The sequence below is a fragment of the Panthera tigris genome, chromosome B3, assembly GCF_018350195.1.
Source record: "Panthera tigris isolate Pti1 chromosome B3, P.tigris_Pti1_mat1.1, whole genome shotgun sequence".
Classification (NCBI taxonomy): Eukaryota; Metazoa; Chordata; class Mammalia; order Carnivora; family Felidae; genus Panthera; species Panthera tigris.
In genome coordinates, this window is record NC_056665.1 from 36105425 (window position 1) to 36125597 (window position 20173).

The 20173-nt window shown below is 50.6% G+C and overlaps 1 protein-coding gene and 1 long non-coding RNA gene across 9 annotated transcripts in view; one reads left to right on the forward strand and one right to left on the reverse strand.

Annotated features, from left to right (window-relative positions):
- Positions 1 to 7654: 7654 nt before the first annotated feature.
- PAQR5 (progestin and adipoQ receptor family member 5) overlaps positions 7655 to 20173 on the reverse strand; it is a 72249-nt gene continuing 59730 nt past the window's right edge. For all 7 annotated transcript variants that reach the window (XM_042988512.1, XM_042988510.1, XM_042988511.1 and 4 more), the window contains 3 exons: positions 13785 to 13881; positions 11321 to 11462; positions 7655 to 8019 (listed from right to left, as the gene is read on the reverse strand). In XM_042988512.1, coding sequence (XP_042844446.1) covers positions 7778 to 8019; positions 11321 to 11462; positions 13785 to 13881 — 481 coding nt within the window. In that variant the 3' untranslated portion in view covers positions 7655 to 7777. The remainder of the gene's footprint in view (positions 8020 to 11320; positions 11463 to 13784; positions 13882 to 20173) is intronic.
- On the forward strand, positions 12147 to 19253 carry LOC122239437. 2 transcript variants are annotated; one of them, XR_006218539.1, is made up of 4 exons: positions 12147 to 12286; positions 14467 to 14541; positions 15146 to 18580; positions 19058 to 19253. It is a non-coding gene; the product is annotated as an uncharacterized LOC122239437 (long non-coding RNA). The 2 variants fall into 2 exon arrangements; XR_006218538.1 differs by lacking the exon at positions 12147 to 12286 and having other exon boundaries at positions 14359 to 14541.

The window sequence follows — 20173 nt, forward strand, 5'->3', positions numbered from 1 at the left end:
TCATGAATCGCTTAATAAAACCAACTTGATCTTTGAGATTCCTCGGGTGAATTTTTAACAGCCTATAGAGATGAATAAAGTTTGGTCCTCACTCTTGAGGAGCAATGTCCATCCACTCTTTTCTAAGATGAACTAATTCTATCCCATTTTGACATTTGTCGCTAACCTCATGACTGTCAAATCTGCATCTACATCTGTGCTCTCATGGGACTCTAGTCCCAGCTCCTCAACCAGACACCAGTTAAACGGACAAAATTTAACATCCTTGGCCCATATTATGTGACATAAAGATGGTTTTTCCTAATGCTTTTATTGCTTTGTTTGTTGTTAGAGGACAGGTTGGGACCTGTATTATTTAGGAATTAGGCGTGGCCATTTGACTACTTCTTAGTTACCCTGCAATCTGGCCTTGGCCTCAGTCTCTCCATTAGAACTCTTCTCACTGAGACCACCACCTCCTTGATGCTAAATCTAATTGACCCCTCCATGCCCTTCTCTTGGCCTCTCAACAGCACCGAAAATATTTCTCATTCCTCTCGTACTATGCCTTCATTTTCCTCTCCGAGCTCTCTAAGTGCCCCTCTTTCCCGGAACTCATTTGTGAGTTCCTTTTTTGGGTGTGCTTAAATGTCGTAGCTTAGGGTTTTGACCTGGTCACCACTAGCTGAGGACTCTCCTCAGGCACTCCCAACCACTCCTGCGGCTTCACACACGTTTGTTCTTCTGAGCTCCAGACATTCTCTGCTTGGGTGTCCCACAGGCACCTCATACCTAAGACGCCCTAATCTCTTACCCCGAACCTGCTCCCCTTCAGTGGATGGGTGATACACCATCTACCCAGCCACCCAAGCCAGAGTCCCAGGTACCATCTTGGACTTTTGCCTCTCCTTCTGTTCCAACATCCACTCACCACATCTTGACAGTTCTACCTTCCAAAGAGCCTTCACACCTCTCAAACGCTGCTCTCTATCCCCTTGGCTACTCCTATCATTTGTCTGGATGACTGCAACAGTACCCTAACAGGCTTTCCTGCTGCTGCCTTCCAAATCTGCAGCCCGTTCACCTCTAAACCACAGATCTAGTCATGTCACTCCCCTGTGTAATGCTTGTCACACTGCAGGAGCTCCCCAGCGCCGGACACCCTCACAGGGCCCTGAGGCTCTTCCTCTCCAAGCCCATTCCTTATCAGGACCCCCTGCACACACTCCCTCTGCTGACAAGCTCTCCTCCCCGCCTTATTATGCCTCCTTATTCTCGGTTCTCAGCAGACCTTCTGCCAACGACTTGCCCCCGGATGCTAGATCCCTACTGTGTACCCCAGTCTCCTCCACCCTGCCAGCAAGCTGTTGGTTTGCTCCAGAGCGCCCAACCCGGTGTGCTCACTGTTCCTCTACTAGCTTATCCCCACAGGCTCACTAGGTGGCACTGTTGCACCCTTAGTGCCGCGCCATGGAGGCCCCCTTGCAACTGTCTGGGAGGAATGGATGAATCCATCCCAGGGGAGGACCCAGTTCCATCAAGCCCCACCCCAGCTTTTCTTCGGGCCACTTTCTTCTTTCTCCCTCGCCTCTATCCGTACTAAAGCTCTCTAGCTTGTTTGCTTTAAAATATAAAATAGAATAAAAACCGTCACCTCACACCTAACACATTCTTCTCTCTCCCCTGCCTTCCTCTCCCCTCTCCCCTCCTCCCCTCCAACGGGCTCCCCATAGGCAGTAAAAGATTTGCATTTTCCCCTAGAATCAGAGATCCAGACCAGGGGGAAGGGTAAGAGATGGGGAGGGAGTAGACCCCGGAGGCTTCTACCAAAGTCAGGGTTATGGAGGTACATTCTATATCCAGCAAAATCCACCCTTCTTGGTTGTACCGTGTGCATGGATTTAACAAACACACCATCCTGTAACCACCGCCACCATCACTGCAAAACTTTCTTTGTGCTGCATTTTGGTAGTCCATCACCTTCCTCTACCCCCAGCCCTCGGCAAGCGCTTTTCTGACTTCCTCCCTTAGAGTCTTATCTGTTCCAGAATGTCTATTCTTTAGCTGGGCAAAATGCTCTGGAGTTGCACGTATCGATGCCTGTTTCCTTTTTACTGCTAAGTAGTAATCCCCTGTAGGAATGCATGACAGCTCATCCATCCGCTAGCCCGTTGGACGTTCAGGTCGCTTTCACCTTTAGGCAATTATGAATGAAACTGGTATAATTATTTGCATAAAGGTCTTTATGCAGATAGGGAGCTTCATTTCTCTTGGGTGGGATTGCTGGTCTGACGGTAAGTATAACTTTATAAGACCCTGCCAAACTGGACTGGAGGGTCCTATGCAAATCACTGGAGAGAGGGTGACCCTACACGGATGGAAACCAATATAATTAACCCAAACACCCACACGAACAGCTGTGGGAACCTTGTAACAGCCAGTGACGGGAAAGGGCTGAGGTCTAGCGTGTTTGAGGGAAGGTGGTAAAAACGAGGACAGGATGACTGTGATATACCCAAACACTCAATGCGAGGAGCTGTCTCCCTGACCCTCCCTGCTGTTCACACTCAAGAGCTTAGGCTGCATCATCTCACATCCACAGGCCATGTGACTCTCCCCAGGCCATTTGAAAATGAATGGATGTTAATGTTTTACATACTCAAAAGACAATAAAATCAGCAAACTGGGCGGGGGGGGGGGGTGTTGTAGAATTGATACAAAAAGAAACAAATGATCTGAACCATATTTCAAATGAGTAACATACACATAAAGGGGCCATAACTAAGCCAAGTAATTTAGACTATTGAGACTATATGCCCTCAGGCTCCAGACAAAAAGAACTTGAAACATATATTGGATTCTAATTAGCAAGCCTTTTTGCCGACGTGGGTTAGTAATTTTGAAATGACATTCTGTACGTTCTAAGATTGAGCAAATAATATATTGTGGATAATGGGAGCCAAGTTTCTCTCTGTTAGAGATGAGAGTCATATACATATCAAAAGGGGGAAGGATGAAAAGTACCTGGGAATTGTTTTTTAAGATTTTATTTTTAACTAATATCTACACCCAACGTGGGGCTTGAAACTACCATCCCGAGATGGATAGTCACATGCTCTACCAACTAAGCCAGCCAGATACCCCAGTACCTGGGGATTCTTCATACTACTCAATGTTTTTCCAAATCTGAAAAAAAAAAAAAAAAAAAAAAAAGAATGGTTGGACTAGTGTTTTCTTAAACTGCCTTATATTAAAAAGCACTTGGGGGGCACCTGGGTGGTTCAGTTGGTTAGCTTCCAACTTCAGCTCAGGTTATGATCTCACAGTTCATGAGTTCGAGCCCCGTGTCAGGCTCTGTGCTGACAGCTCAGAGCCTGGAACCTGCTTTGGAGTCTCTCTTTCTCTCTCTCTCTCTCTCTGCCCCTCCCCCACTCACACTGTCTCTTTCAATAAATAAACATTAAAACATTTTTTTTTTAATTACTTGGGGCTTTTGATAAAAATGTAAAACTCTAAGACTACTTTTCCCTCCCAAGGTATGCCGCATCTGTCCATTTGGGCCTGACAATGTGCATTTTGCATCATCAAACACATTTAAATATTTATTTATTTATTTATTTATTTTGAGAGAGTGAGCGAGCAAGTGCAAATGGGGAGGAGCAGAGAGAGAGAGAGAGAGAGAGAGAGAGAGAGAGAATCCCAAGCAAGCTCCACCCTGTCAGGGTAGAGCCCAACTCAGGGCTGAAACTCAAGAACCATGAGATCGTGACAGGCAAAATCAAGAGTCGGAGGCTTAGCCAACTGATCCACCCAGGTGTCCCCATCATCAAACACATTTTTGAAACGCTGGATTAAATTATCTTTGAGGTCCGTTGTTCCATGCTCTACAGGAGGCATGAATTAAGCCAATTTTAGAAATTTGTTGCCCAGAGTGAAGAGAATGGGGGTAACGACTCTCTGTTTGCCTGAAATATATTTATTACAGAGTTGAAGCATTCATACAAGTACCAAGAGCCCAGAGGAAAGCCCCTTGGACAATCTCCTGGGAAGAACATGCAGGAGAAATCCCAGAATTCTTTGAAAGCCAAGTGATCCACATACATTGTCTAGAGTTACACATTTCAGGAATAAGTGGCTTGATTTCCATCCTTCCGATAGGACCAAGTGCCTACTGGTCTGGGGGCCTTTGCCCATACACCATCTGACCTGAAACACCTACCCCACCACACACTGGCAGGGCTGGCCCCTTCCTGCCCACCAAGGCTCTCCTCAAACGTCAACTTCTCAGAATGGCCATCCAATCTCACCTGCCCTATCCCACCCATCTCTATATCTTCACCAGGCTTCTCTTCTGTATAGCACTTACCGTTACCTGAATTTATCTATCTTTCCCTACTGACAGTCACAAGATTCACTCCATGCAGGAGTGTTCATTCCATATACACCAGGCACAGAATAAACATTCATTGAATGATTTAGCAATGTACACATGTACAGGAATCGATTTCTTAAATTTTTTAAGTTTGTTAATTTATTTTGAGAGAGAGAGAGACAGCGAGTGCACAAGCAGGGGAGGGGCAGAGAGACAGAAAGAGAGAGAGAGAGAATATCCCAAGCAGGCTCCACACCATCAGCGCAGAGCCCGATGCAGGGCTTGAACTCCCAAATCGTGAGATCATGACCTGAGCCGAGATCAAGAATCAGACGCTCAGCCGACTGCACTCCCCAGGCGCCCCAGGAATCAATTGCTTATGATGAGCAAACATGTTTACAGTGTGGTAGGTGAACCATAACCAAATCAAGTGGGAAACAGGCCTTTATTATAATAAAGTTTATTTTTTTCCTCCCATACAGTTTAAGAAAACCAGACATCAGTGTAAGTTGGGGGAACAGCTGTGTTCAGAAATGGGTCTTTGCCTTTTCATCCACAATGGATTGTTGACCAGAAAATCAGAGGCCGGCGTTCAACTAATATGTTATCAAGAGTTGTTATACAGTGTGAATAGGTGTTTCATATAGCACCACGGCCAAACAAATTAGGGACACAGCAGAGCCAAATGAAGTTGTCTCTCCAAACACATCTGATCACACTGATCCACTGCCCCTTGCCTTCCTTAGAACTTCTCACGTGAGCTGAGTTCCACAACAAACACTTTAAGACGGCAGCAGGTCAGACAGGTCACTTTGTACTCAAATGGTTTCCTAAAACCTCCCACTTCTCACTCCAATCGGTGACAGATTCGTTGCTCTCTAGAAACCGAGCAATGGAAAGCAAAGCTATGATGAGCGAAGGACAATGCGGTTAGCTAAACGGCCTCATTCGAATACATTCAAGTTTCATCACCACCGTGGCATCTGGGAAATGTGGGGGGCAGTGTTTCTCATGCAGGGGGAGGAAGAAGAGGGTCATCCCATTAGGAGTCTGTCACCCCCCACAAAATCCTCTTTGAGATCGTGCGGTGGCGAGCATTGCTCCCAAGGGGAGTATGGCACATTTCCAAGGTGTATGGAGACAATAAAAACCTGAGGGCCGCCACATGAAAAGACACCTTCCCAGTGAGCTCTCCAGCCCACCCGCTGCCAACCTTTTTGCCTTTCCTTTTTGACTTTGGCTTAAGCAAACCCACATTACACTTAATACCTAATGGTAATTAATATTTTTGAACCCATTGTCTGTATCTAGAAGCTTCCAAATCAGCACATTGCAAACTGCCATCCGATTTTAATTTGTAACACTGTCCAAAAGTATAGAGTGGGACTGAGTTTGCCAAACGTATAAAAACATTATGAAACACTGGTCTTCTTTTGTTGATGTAACATTTTCTTTCCCATCATTAAGGATGACGAAAAAGTCACATCACCCAAAATTAAATAATCTGAAGGTCCTTCAAATCAATCACCTATAACTTTCAACTATTTCTGAACTAAACAAACATTTTCCTCTCCTGAAACAAAAGAGATGTTAAAGAGCTTCATGTCTTTGGCACCTGCTACAATAGGGTATTTAAACTCTGTGCCTTTTTGCAGCATAAAATTGAAGTTACAGCAAGACGAAACGGGTGCCCACAGACCCTGCTAGAGTAAAATTCCACTAGGAGTGTCAGATTATCGCCCCAAACCAAATTTTGTCATGCAGCGGGCAATTAATGTACCAAAAATTTACCAGCCCATATAATTTTATCAGTCTACCTTTCCCCAGAGGAAGTAAATAAACAGTAAAACTAATGAAATCATATTTCTTGACCACTCTCAGCCAATATAAATTTTTACTTGTCCTCAGAGGGTTGGACGATGAGCTATTCGTGAGGCCATTCAAGTTTCTGGGCCAGTTACCACAGAGGCAGTATTCTAAGTTTTGAGGGTGTTCCTGAGTCAGCAAAGAGGATCCTGCTTTGTGATGGACAGCCCCTCAAGTCATTAGCAAGTACAGATCAGGGGTTGATGGGCGTCTGCTACAGTTTTGCATCAGCATTTCTGAACTCTCTGAAAACAGCACGAAATACTAAACTTTAACTCCTAAGGCAACAGATGAGAAAATGCTCAGTGTGCTACTCTTGTGCAGAGTAGACAGCAGGGGATACATCCTTAGGTGGTGAGTTGCTGAAAATTAGGTCAACTGCAACAAAGCTGAGAGGCCCAGTGCCTTCTGGAACTCATGACGCCAGCATTTTTCCCATTTGGCCTGTGGCCCTTCTGCATTAGGGTCACCTGGGGACTTCCTCAGATTCAGGGCAAATCTCCTCCAAAAGACCTACATCTTAAACTACTAACACAGAATCCCCTGACTTGGCCTGGGAATCCGCACTGGTCGCCAACTCACCAAATGTGTCTGATTCGCAGCAAAGCTTGAGGATCACTGTAGTTGACCAACCCTTTACAAGGTCTTTGACATCCTCTGCCCAGGAACACTAAATTTTGCAGCACCTTTGAAATGCTGAAGCAATATTAAATGGATAGCATCCCCAAATAGAGCCATGCCATTGGTTTACACAGTGACAGATGAGCACAGCCAACTGGAATTAACTCAGCCAGCTCCCATGCCTCACACATTTGACCTGCACTGCATAATGCTTTGCAGCATCGAATTGGCAACGAGAAAACAGAACAAAACAGAACACAGACACCCAGCCATGTGGCCTTTAGAGAAAATCCAAATCCACGTGACATGGGAATTGGCACTTTAAGGCACAACAGACTTGTGGGAAAGAGGACTCTTCATTCATTCCCTTCACTAGGTGGGGAAAGGAAGAAGCACCCTCCCCAAAACAGGTCTCTTCATCCTGAAGTGTCTCCCCAGTCCCCAGGGCTCCCACAGACCCAGCTTCCTCTTACTCCGCCCCCTCCACACCTCCTGCTGATCTTTCTGGCACATTCTCCTCCCACCGTGGAGGTCTTGGCAGGAGCTGTGCCATGTGGGACTCAACAAATGAAGCAGCATCCGTTTTCAAAGGGTAACACTACAAGAGTAGTAAAGCTTCATCCAGCCATTTAATAGGAAGGCTTCAAACTGCCTTATTTTAAATAAATTTAAGACTTAATGAACTATTAAGGATTCGCCTGAACAAGGACTTACTTGAACCCATCTTCCCCTTTTAAAATCACAATTATAGAATAAGTGCACATTGAGAGACATTTCCCCAGTTAAACACCTTATTGACATGAACGCACTCAAAAATGCCAAGACATCAACCACCGTGAATATTTTAGACCTTGGTGAACAGGTACCACGAGGCACTTATGGTGCTTAGGAGGTTGTAGCTTAATGTTGACATCTGGCATGAAAAGCTTATGGTCTGAATCATGTTTCTTTTTTATGTAATTCTGGCTCAGGAATCCGATACAGAGCAGCTGAGAAATAAATAATGTTGCTGAGGCTGAAGATGAGGCACAGAAGTACAGCTCCAGCTATCTGAGGGAAAGACAGGGGCCTGGAGTTGGCCAGGAGCCATTCCCTCCTCAGAGTCTTGTCCAGAACAATGGCTTCCATCTGCAGGTGTGTGGCCAGGATCACACACACGTGGAACAGCTGGTGACTGTGACCTACGGCGAACACAGAAAAAGTTGCCAGGATCAGCAACAAAAAACGAACAGGGGCCCCTGGGTGGCGCAGTTGGTTAAGCTCCCAACTCTTGATTTCGGCTCAGGTCATGATCTCACAGTTTGTGAGTTCGAGCCCCACACTGGGTTCTGCGCTGACAGGGCAGAGCTTGCTGGGGATTCTCTCTCTCTCCCTCTCTCTCTGCCCCTCCTGCATATCTCTCTCTCTCTCTCAAAATAAATAACTAAACTTTTTTTTTTTTTAAAGGAATAGACTGCTGATACTGTTCCATGGTGTATAGGCTAAAAACATTATGCTGGGTAAAGAAGCTAGACACAAGGGACCACATATTGTCAGAATCCATTTATATCAAATGTCCAGGAAAGGCAAATCCACAGACCCAAAGGTTAGTGGTTTCTTCAGGCAGGGGGTAGGAATCAGGATTAATAAGACATGGGCAGGAGGGATCTTACCGGGGTGATGATCATGTTCTAAAACTCATTTGCGATGATGGGGATTCAACTTGGGGGGTTAACTAAAAATATCACTGAATTGTATCCTTGAAATCAGGGAACCATATGATACGTAAAATATGCCTCAATACATTTATTTGTTTGTTTTTTAAATGTTTGTTCATTTATTTTTTGAGACAGCATAAGCAGGGGAAGGGCAGAGAGAGAGGAAGACAGAGAATCCCAAGCAGGTTCCGCACTGACAGCACAGAGCCCCACAAGGGGACTGAAATCGCGAACCATGAAATCGTGACCTGAGCCGAAACCAAGATTCTGATGCTCAACCAACTGAGCCACCCAGGCGCCCCAACATTTTTTTTAATGCAGTGTGAGAAAAATTAAAAGGCCCGAGTATATTTTTTCAACTTGTCCACCAGTCCTGTTTTTCACATAAAGTCTGGCATCGTGTTCTCCCAAAGTTCACCTCCTCAGAACCAGCACTCATCAGCTCCAATTCTGAGGCCAACGGAGAAGCCAACCAGACTTTCTATTGGCCAGTTACAAGGTAGCCCTCTCCTTACTGCTGGTTAATCCCAGATATGAGCAGGGGCTCTTCCTCCCTGATGACCTTCAGGACCTTGGCTCACCAGCTATGTGTCCACAGAGGGGAGGACCCAGCAGAGGGGGGTGGTAGTGGGTGGGAACATGCTGAGTTGGTAGTGATGAGAAAAAGCGTCCATTGCCCAGGGCCGAGGACTGTTTGCAGGACAACCCTCAGAAATCAGAAGATGAGAAGAGAACAAAGACAGCATGTGTCATGGGCTAAGTTGTGTCTCCCTTCCCCCAGTTCCAAATGTTGAAGTCCCAATGCCCAATACCTCAGAATGTGACCATATCTGGAGACAGGATCTTTTATTAAGTTTCTATATTTATTTTGAGAGAGAGAGGGAGAGAGGTAGAGGGAGGGGCAGAGAGAGGGAGAGAGAGAAAATCCCAAGCAGGCTCCGTGCCGTTGACAGCAGTGAGCCTGATGTGGGGCTTGAACTCACAAACCACAAGATCATGACCTGACACTCAACCGACCGAGCCACCCAGGTGCCCTGTGACTGGTACGCTTCTAAGAGGAGGAAGTTAGGACCTGGGCATGAATGCACACAGAGGAAAGACCACGTGAGGAGAGACAGAGAAGACGGCCGTCTGCAAGCCAGGGAGAGAGCCAGGAGAGAGACAGACCCAGCCCCCACCTTGGTCTCAGCCTCCAAAATTATGAGAAAATGCATTTCTGTTGTTTAAGCCACTCAGTCTGTGATTCTTTGTTATGGCAGTCCTAGCAAACAGATACAACACAAGAGATAAGGATTCTCTTTCATTAAAAGAGAGAGAGAGAGAGAGAGAGAGAGAGAGAGAGATTCCCGCAATCTGGCTGGACAGGAATATGGAGGAACTTCCTACGGGCAGGGCCAGCACTAACCAGTTAGCACTCTGCCCCACGTCGGAGAGGGAATCCCACATCTGGCAGACCCCATTATTGTGGGACGGATCATTTTCCAAACCCGTTGTTAATTAACAGTTGTCATTAACATTTGTCTGTCATTAACAGTTGTCTGGCAAATGTCTGGCCAATGGAGGGGTGTCTCTGGGTTCTGTTCCCCTAGGCCCAAGAGAGTGGGATTAAAAGTGAATAAATGAAATGTTATTAAGACACCAGGGAGTTGGTAAAACAAGGCCAGGGCTATTTTTTTCCTGCAGTCCCCGGACTTCATTTACAACCACCGATACTTTGTCTAGGTGGGGCTTGGGAGGTGGACAGGGCTCCTGTAGACAAGTTCCAACTCCGTGGCCCTCTCGTCTCCCCTGCCCCCTCACCTTTTTGTTTGAAATTTACCCTCCAAGCATCTTGGTCCTTGGCATCCCTTCTGATAGGACAGAATTGAAATAAAGGAGATGAAGCTCTCTTCAGAGCCAATAAAGCAAATCTGGCCACACGTCTTAGGTGGGAGGAGATGAAAAAAATCATTGGAGAAATGGGCTTGGGGAGAACCAGGGTCCCTGCCCACCATTTAAGGATAAGGGCTGATCCTTGAACCCCCATGACAGCGTATCTAGGGAGGTCTCATCTCAAGGAGTCCTCAGCCTCACCAGAAGTGGCCCAAGGGTCCCTCCTCCAGCCAGTGCCCGACCCATTTCCCTAGACAGAGAGGAAAGGCGCTCTCCCAGCAGGTGGAAGTCCTCTGGCTCTGACAGCTCCTCTCCAGCACATCACTTCTTTAATGGCGGTGAGCTCAGGTTCCCCTGGAGAGTCACCCAGCCTCTGAGTGAGGCGCCCCGAGCTTCTGGTTTGGGATGTCCGGGGGCCTGAGAATCTGAGAATTCCCAGATAATGCTAAATGCTGATGCTCCAGGGGCCACACCTGAGAACCAAGACTCCTGGCCCCACTGCAGCTGCCTGAACGAGACGAAGACACGCTCCCCTCCTTGGCAGAGCCCCTGCCATCTATCAGTCTCGGGGCCATCTGCACTCGGTCTGTCTTGTTCCTCTCCAGGGCTGCCCTCGATGTCCATTTAATCCTGGGATTTCATCTTCGGGGTAATAACGGGACTCCCTAGGCCCCGTAGCCCATAGGAATGCCTTAGAATCCTAGATGCACCTGTTCTCCATGCTCCCATCCTACCTGGCCATTTGCTGGCTACGTACATCCTGGCCTCCATTGCCTTACAGTTTCACTTCCCTTGGCCAGCTCCTAGAGAAGCCCCTGGGGAATTGCGTCTCTCCATGCCCCTGCTTCCCCTTCGAGACCGCATGCACTGGCGTCCTGGTGGCAGGGAGACAACGGGGCTGCCGCGCACTCACCGATGTAGTCGAAGCGTCCAGGCGCCAGGCGCTCTGGCAGGTGTGCGGAGTAGAAGAAAGAGGCCAGGAGGGTCATGGCCGTGTGCTTCTGGTGGTACAAGGCGGCTTCATTCTGCGCACCGTCCCCCGAAAGCAGGAACAGCTGCAGGGATTCAGAGGAACATCAGGTCTCGAGAGGAGGCCCCCTTCCTTCTCATCACCTGAAGCCATCTCTGCACACGCGTGTGGGCACCACGGGCCAAGGCCCTCACCTCCTTGGTCTGTGACTTGGAAGGGGAACTCTCAGGGACCGTGGGAGCAGAATTCCTATTCCTTTTTTTTTTAATATTAAAAAAAATGTTTTAGGTTTATTTAGAGAGAGAGAGAGTGCAGGGGAGGGGCAGAGAGAAAGGGAGAGAGAGAATCCCAAGCAGGCTCCGCACTGTTAGCACAGAGCCCAGTGCGGGGCTCAAAGTCACAAACTGCGAGATTATGACCTGGGCCGAAATCAAGAGTCGGACACTTAACCGACTGTGGCACCTAGGTGCCCCTTAATATTTTTTTTAATGTTTATTCATTTTTGTGTGAGAGAGAGACAGAGCGCAAATAGGGGAGGGGCAGAGAGAGAAAGAGACCCAGAATCCGAAGCAGGCTCCCAGGCTCTGAGCTGTCAGCACAGAGCCCGAACCGGGGCTCGAACTCACAAACCATGAGATTATGACCTGAGCCGAAGTCAGATGCTTAACCAACTGAGCCACCCAGGCTCCCCCATAATTCTGACTGTGATCTTTTGAGAGACCCAAGGCAACTGTATTTTATTTTATTATTTCTCCCCGCAGGGCAGCTGTATTTTAATCCTCCAAATGCCCATAAAGCCTTTTGGGTTATTTAATTACCAAAGAAAAGGAAAGAAATCAAGGAAGGAAGAGAAAGGAAAAGAAAAATCCTACTAGATCTATTTGCTACTCTTTTGTCTGGGGGTAAAATGTAAGTATAGTAAAAAGGGGTCTAGTCACCCTTGAACTCACTTCTCACCAGCACATCCCCTGATTTCAAGCTCCTAATTAAGGCTTTAAAGCCTAGAAATCCCTGGAAGGCCTTTCTGAGTCATCAAAACGTGTTAATTACAGCCATTATCCTGTTTGAGAGCTAAGTATAGTTTTTGTATTATCATTATAATGACAGCAGCCATCACTTACCTAGGGCACTAAGCCAGCCTTTTATTTGCACAATTTCATCACAGCCTCAACAACTACCAAAACATCCCACTTTGCGGATAAGGAAGCTGGGCCAGAGGGTGACTTGCAAACCACTAATCAGCTGTGAAGTCAGGCTGTGGATCCAGGCAGGCTGATTCCAGAACCGGTGCTCGTCAACCTCCCCGCTCGCGCTCGCGATCAGACCTCCCCGCGCCTCCTCCGCCCCCTGTCTGACTCAGCTGGTGCTCCTAATAACGCAGACCTGTGCTATGCGATTTGGTGGCATGTGGGAACGGCTTGCTCTCTGCTCTGGTTTCCTATGGGTGTTCTGTGTCGTCGAGGAAGGAGTCAGGGGAATGGGCCGCACCCACGCCTCTGGGTCTCCCCCCACCCCAGGCTCACACAGGTGGCACCGGCTGTGGCCCTCCCCTTCGGTCCCTGACTTGCGCATCAAACTTCAAGCTGCACCTGGGAGGGAAACTCCACTCACTGGGTGCAGGCCCTCTGCCGGGCATTGCTGAGCCCTCCGATCTGCTGATTTGATTAAGCCCCTCTACCCCTCTGTGCAGGAGAGGATGTCAGCCTCATTAACAGATGAGGAAACTGAGGCTCAGAGAGATCAGGTGCATTCCCTAAGGTCACAGAGCCAGTGCGCGCTGGGATTTGAACTCAGGTCCATCCGATTTGTGAGTGCCTCTCCCCTTTCTTGTGTCCCTCCTACACCCCCTTCCTTCATGTTCTCCAATTCCCATCTATCTTGCGACCTTCACTTATCCTTTTTTCTTCGCTGCTAGTATGTTAGTTGATGATAATACAGAATAAATGCATTTAGTGGCCACTTGCCACGAGCCAGCGATCTCATGTAATCTTCCCCGCAGTCTGATGAAAGCAGGTGTTATTACCATGCCCACTTTACAGAGGGGGACATCAAGGCACAGAGATGGTACATAACTGGCCCAAAGTCTTACAGCGAGTACGTATTAGAGATTTGCCTCCAGAGCCTGCTTTCCTGGTCACCGCACTAAACCCCAGGCTGCCTCCCCTTCCCAGCCCTCCACGACTGCGTCTGAGCCCCCAGTCAGTGCTGGCCATTGATGCATCCCCTGTGGTTTGCCAGGGCCTTCATTCTCCTGCTGTGTCCTAACTACTAAGGGAGCCCCTGGGTCGTGCCTCCCACGTCCGTCCCTCACAGTGACCAGCATGGCGCTCTGAGCCCCAGGAGCTCAGGAAACAATAGATTCCCTGGTGTTGCCAACAGGCAGAGGAAAGACGAGCCGGGCCCTTACCCTGTAGAAGATGGGAAGGGAGTCCCAGGTGTAGGGATAAGCAAAGGCAAGGACGCGAAGCATCTTGCAGAGCCCGGGCTTCTGGATTTCAAGAAACCTAAAGCGGGGAAGGAAAGGGGGAAGACGTTGGACCGAAAACGGTTTCCGTGAATGACACACGTGCACGCACATGACAAATTACTGAGGGCAGGTCGTCCGCAGAAGAGAAGTCTTTTTGTACAACCTCCTCCGGAGGCCAGTGGCTCCCCCTCGATGGGCCTCTTCCACTTCTCCCAGCCCGACGGGAGTGACTCTGCCTTCGAGGAGAAAGGGTCTCAGGGGAAGCCATCTCCTGGGGCCGCATCGTGAGAGGCAACGGTGTCCAAAGAAGCCAGGGAGGAGGTATTGGGCTGGGAAGGCCCTCTGGGAGGCAAGTTGTCGAACTGCCAAAGGGCCTTTTAGAAGTCCAGCAGCAACCAGGGTGGGCAGATGTGGGGGGTGTGGGGGGCCCCCAGCCCGGGCTCCGGGGGCGAGCACGGCTGTGAAGGGGCCGATGTCAGCTGCCCCGGGTGCGTGCTGTGCCAAAGCCCTTGGTTCGGTGAAGTCTTTAATGACTTTGAGAGACTTCCGGAATACTTGGTACCACACACAGGGACGCTGGCCTGGGGAAACCGAGTAAACGTGGCCTTTCCCCCTCGTTCAGCAACACCCCGACCCGCCTCCAGTCCCAAGAGGAAGCCAACGTTAAAATGAGCGATGCTGACAGTGGCAAAGACAGGTAGGTCCTCCCGGACAGAACACGATGGGGCCTCTGCTGGCTCGGGGCCGGCAGCGCAGGGTGTGGGGACTCTGGCAGCACAAATGGCAGGCTGGACGCTGGGAGGACGTGAGAGGAGCGAGGAGAATGTCCACACAAAACCAGAGCCCTGAACTGGGGCTCAGGCGAGGGAGGGCTCACGCCCCGGGCCAGGGGGCTGTCGAGACAGGGTAGCAGGGCAGGACCCCGCTTGGGTACCACTGGGTATCAGTGGGGGGGGGGGGTGGGGGGGGCGGGGCCCTCCCTCAGTGCCCCCAGGGCTGCAGGGCGAGGCCGGAGGTCCCCACAAAGGTGGGGTGCAGAGTCAGGGCGCCAGGGCTGGTGGGGTGGCCGTCCTGGTGCAGCCAGTAAGGCAGTGGAGGCATTTGGCCCCTCTCAGCCCTTCCTGACGGTCCTGCCCCTCGTCACGCTCTCTGGCGAGAATGGAGTCTGCTCCCCACCCCTGGTCCCCAGACCCCCCAGTCCCAGCCCACAAGCCTGCCCTTTCCTCCACCAAACACAATCTGCCTCTCTGCTCAGCCTGCGCCCATCTCCCCACTCAGCCAGGTTCTTCCTGTCGCCACAGGCTGGTGCCATCACCTGTCACCTGCTGTCCCCCTGGCCGCTGTGTCGTGTCTAGCCCTCAGGAATGCCAAGCATGAGGATCCCTGCTCCAGAATAAGAGGCAGAGAAGCCCCACAGCCTCCAGCGATAGGCTCCGACTGCTCTCAAGCCCACGGCAGCATGTGTCCCCTTTCCTGACCCTGTCCTACATCAGACAAGCACATGGCGGGCGCTGGGTAGAGAAGGAAGACAAGCTCCAGGAAAAGGAGGGAAAGAAACAAGGGACAGCAACTTACGTCCCCCCGCAAACAGGAACCCCAGCCTTGGGAGTAAACCACCGACCCTGGGAGAGGGGAAGAGACACCGTGCCATGATTTCACACGCAGTTTCTGACCTGGACACCCGGGGTTCGAATCCTGCCTCTGCCCTTCATGATCATGTGACCCCGGCAGGTGAGGTAACCTCTGCGCCCCTCTGAATCCTCGTGTGTGACACAGGGCCGACAACCCTACCCCCTCACGGGCTTGTTGCAAGCATCTGATGAGATGATACTTACAAGGGAGCTTATTCACATCACAGAGGAACACTCACGAAATGGAAGCTTTTACTAAAATGTGTGTCATGGGATTCATTCTCTCCCCGTCCCCATCTTATAGCTACACCGTAAGGAAAATGGGCACAGGCAGGTTCTGGGTGATTTGCCTAGAGTCAGAGGAGCTGGTAAGAGGCAAAGCTAGGACTGAAACCCTGGGCCGTCTGGCTTCCACGTTTCACACCGCCGCCCCTCTGGCAGGCTGAGCAGGCCTCAGACCACAACCCAGCCTTCATCCTAGCCTGTACCCTCTGCCCCAGGGAGCAGCTGGGACACACGCCCACTGCCCCAACAGCCAGAGTCCATCTCAATAGCATTCACGGTCTCCTGGCAAACCCGACCGCACGCCCGCTCCCTCCTGCCCCGTGCATGGCACGGCCTATCCTTCCTGAGTTAGGAGAGGCTCGCCATTAAACGCTCTTTATGGCTCACCATAAAGCACGCTCTTTCTGTGACCACTTACACAGGAGGAAAGCTGGCTGTGGCCGGCGAGGGCCATCCCCCAAACCATGGATTTCCCGTGACTTGAGACAACATTTCGCCCGGCCTGACAAAGTGCTTTCCCGGGGGCAAACGAACCAGCCTCTCCAGCTGCAAAGCCGAGTCTACAGGGAGAAAAAAGGAGAAAAAGCAGAGCAGAAGAGAGACAGCAACAGAGAATAAAAGGCAGAAGGGCCAGCAGCCACAGACAGGGGCCTCCCACTACTAAGGTGCAGTTCCATATTTAGCCACAGGGTGTCGCTCCATCCAGAGATTCCCGGAAGGAGGGGTGGGAGCCACAGAATCCTCAGGAAAGCACCAGATGCCCCACCTGGTCTCCAAAGCCCCACCTGGTCAGACAGTCCCTACACCACAGAGTTGAGAGGCCAGTTTACAGGGAGTCAGGCCTCAGCTGCCTAGAACCAGGTTGGCAGGCAACGCTGGATTTTTTTGGCAGAAGCCTTTATCAGGAGAGGGTCGATACGATACCAGTCTGTTCTAAAACCTGATAAATCTTGTTGCAACAAAGCCAGCAGGATTTGCAAGCAAGTTCTGGAACGGGTGCCTGAAACGGGTGAGCTTTTGGAAACGTTCTATTGCAGAGGTCGTGTGCGTGTATGTGTGTGCGCTGTGGTTACAGCTGTTCTGTTGTGGGAGTGACATCACAGGAATGTGGACGTTTCCGCATGCTGGCCCCTGGCCCCGGTAGCACTGTCATCTGGCTGAGCCCTCCGACCTCCAGAGGTATCTGAGAACCACTCACTGCTGAGCCTCCTGCCTCCAGCTCTGACCTCCAAACCCTCTCCTGGGCCTTCTCTGTGCCGCTCTTGGCTGCCACAGTACCAAAGCCACAGGATGGCTCTCACGATGCAGCTCACTTTCCGTCCGGGATGAAAAGTCACCCCTCTCCCTCACAGCACTGCCCATAGGGCATTCCACTGAGCAAGTATCTGTCCAAAAAGCCGACTGCTGGGTGCCTTGGATGCGTGGATAAAAGTACCTACAGGGACTTGTAACATACAGCAAACTCTGTGGGACCAACGTGCCTTAAGGGAGTAAGGACACCTTTCTGGGCTTCTGGGTGGTCAGCAGGATGAGCAAGCGAGGTCTCCATCACCCCACTTTGCTCCAAGAGCCACATAGAGATCACGCATTCTCCCATCTCCTTTCTCAAGTGCTACCGAGGAAGAAAGCAGTTTTCTGGAATATTCATTTGAACAAGAGGCCATGATCATAGGGACCAGAAACCCAGTCAGGGGAATCCCCGGTTCTCTACGTGGAGATTTACCTTAAAGACATGCACTGTAATGGAATGAATGCCACTTAGACCGTGATACTCCGGTAAGCACGGAAATAACTAAAAACTACTCGCGAGGTTCACGGTCTACTTCCTGCCCAGGGAAGACGACGGTGGTTCTCTGCCACTCCTGGCCACGCCGTGGACTGATGGCGCAGGAGGCCAAGGTCGGGTGGGCTTGAGGGAGGGGGAAGGCAAGGAGAGAAATCTTGGAAAAGACTCCGAAGCTCCGGCATTGTAGAACACCCAAACCAGACAGGACCCAGAAACATCCTCTCAGATGCCCTTGCTTGTATAGACACTGGAGCCAGAGGCCACACGGAAAGTCTGTGAAATCGGGGCCTCCGGGGGGCCCTGGCCCTCCTCTCCACCTGCTTCTCCTGAAGTTAATAGGGGCTGAGTCACCCCCCGCCCTGGGCACAAGTCCTCTTTCTTGTTCCTCAGACACTGAAGACCAAGAAGGAAATGAAAACATGAAAGGAAAGAGGACCAGGTGAGAAGGGAGCCCAAAGGGCCCTCAGATGCGTCATCCCACCCTGTCTGTGGGCCCCCTTCTCTGTTTCTCTTCCAGCACCACCTTCCTCCTATCCCCACGGCAGCAGCTGCTACCACACCAGAAAGCCCCTCAGCTCCAAAGTGGAGTCCATGGAACTGGCCTCCTACAGAGATCACTGTCCTTCACGAGCACAGGGCCAGTCCTCAGAAGGACACGTGAGGCACCTCAGATCCTGGCAGCTGCTGAGACCCTCTCCAGCCACTCTCCTCCTTCCAGCTGTGCAGGCAACTTCCGGCGACTCCTTGCTGCCTCCCAGTACTATCCTCTCTGGCCCCCTCACCCTACCCAGGCCGTTCGCTCTGTCCAAGAGGCCCATCCCCCATCTCCAGCTAATACTCAGTCCTAGTACCATTTTGCAGAACTTTGTGTATCCAAGAAGGTGTCATCTTATATTCTCATTGTTTATGTTGCCTTCTGTAATGCTATACACTAAATTCCATTTCCTCTGGCCGTTAGAGGAAATGATGAGTCCGCCTGGCCTTTGCGGGGGTCTGCAGTCTGCTTCAACCACTGCACTGGGTGCTCTCTGAGGGTAAGGGCTGTGCCTTTCTCCTCCTGGTATTCCCAGATCTTAACATGATGCCTGGAGTAGGGCAGGCATTTAAGGAATGTTGGGTGGTTGGTTGGTTGGCCGGCTGGCTGGCTGGATGAATGGGTGAATGGATGGATGGATAGATGCATGGACAGATGGACAAGTAGGGGGTAGATGGGTAGTGGATGGATGGGTGAATGGATGGATAGATGCATGGATGGACGGACAAGTAGGAGGTAGATGGGTAGCGGATGGATGGTTGAGTGAGTGGATGGGTGGATGGATGGATGGATGGTTGGGTAGGTGGATGGGTGAATGGGTGGGCAGATGGATGGGTAGGTGGTGGTTGGGTAGGGGGAATGGTGGATAGGAAGGTGGATGGATGGATGCATGGATGGATGAATGGATAGACGGATAGATGGAATAGCGACAGATGTGCCCCAGAAGTAAACAGAGATAATCCATTTCATTGACAAGGGAGAAGCCTCCAAGCACAAGCATCAAGAGATTCCTAGCCAGCCTGCCCTGCCAAATGAGTTTGTCGAAAGGTAACAGGTATGCCACATCCAGAAGACCCATTTGTTATAAACAACCCGGGTGGATCCCTGGTTAGAAGGAAACAATCTACCCTGGTGGCTTATAGGCGATGCAGAAAGCTTAAAAAAAAGGGGGGGGGAGCAAATGTTTCGAGAATTTGCACTGGGAGTTCCTAGGAAAGCAGTCCTGGATCATGAACTCTGGGACAATTTGTTTGACACTCATGGAAACTTCCTTGCACCCTCGGCCCACAGTGCTCACCTCCCTCCAATCCTAACTACACAGCCCAGCAGGAGCTAACCAGACAGGGCTGTGACTCATCCAAGGACCAGAGCTAGGTGTGTGTGTGTGTGCATCCCCAGTCCCTTGCCTCGAGGTCATGCTTCGCGTCTCGTGGGCGGTGGCTGGCATCCTTGTTACTTTTCTGTGAGTGTTAAGCCTTGTCTCACCCGAGGCAGGGACCCACCCACTCCTCTCTGTCACCCATGCAACCGTCACAGCGCCAGTCTGGCACAGAGGCTGCACTCCAGAAAGAGGCTTCTGCGTCCCTGGCAACGGAGTCCTCGAGGAAGTGGGGAGGAGGCGAGGATAAGCCCGTGACATCGGATTCGGTTTCTTACCCCCACGGGCAGACCCGATCTCCTCACAGCTTTAGGAGGCTTCTGCACTTCCAGGAGGGAAGAGACTTTATCCCCCACTCCCACCCCCAGGCTTCTGTTATGGGACGAGCAGCCCTAATGTTGAGACGGAGCCTAGAAATGAGACTCCCTCTGACTCAAAGCAACTCCACGCTTCCCACCCGTCTCAGGACAGGCAAGTAGAAGGCAGGTTGGGGCAAGTGGGTCTGCATGCTCTTTAAGAATCTATCCTTCCGTTTTTACAGAAAACCAGCCTGTCAAGTTTGGGAAAACGGGCCTACCTTCTGTCCCACGAAACCCCAGTGTCACCCAAGGAAAGGTGTAGCCACAATCATCGCAGAGAAGCGCCCCTCCCTCCGCCCCCGTCCCTCTCCTCCTGGGGAGGGGCGAGCGGATGGCTACAATTCTCTGAGCTGGT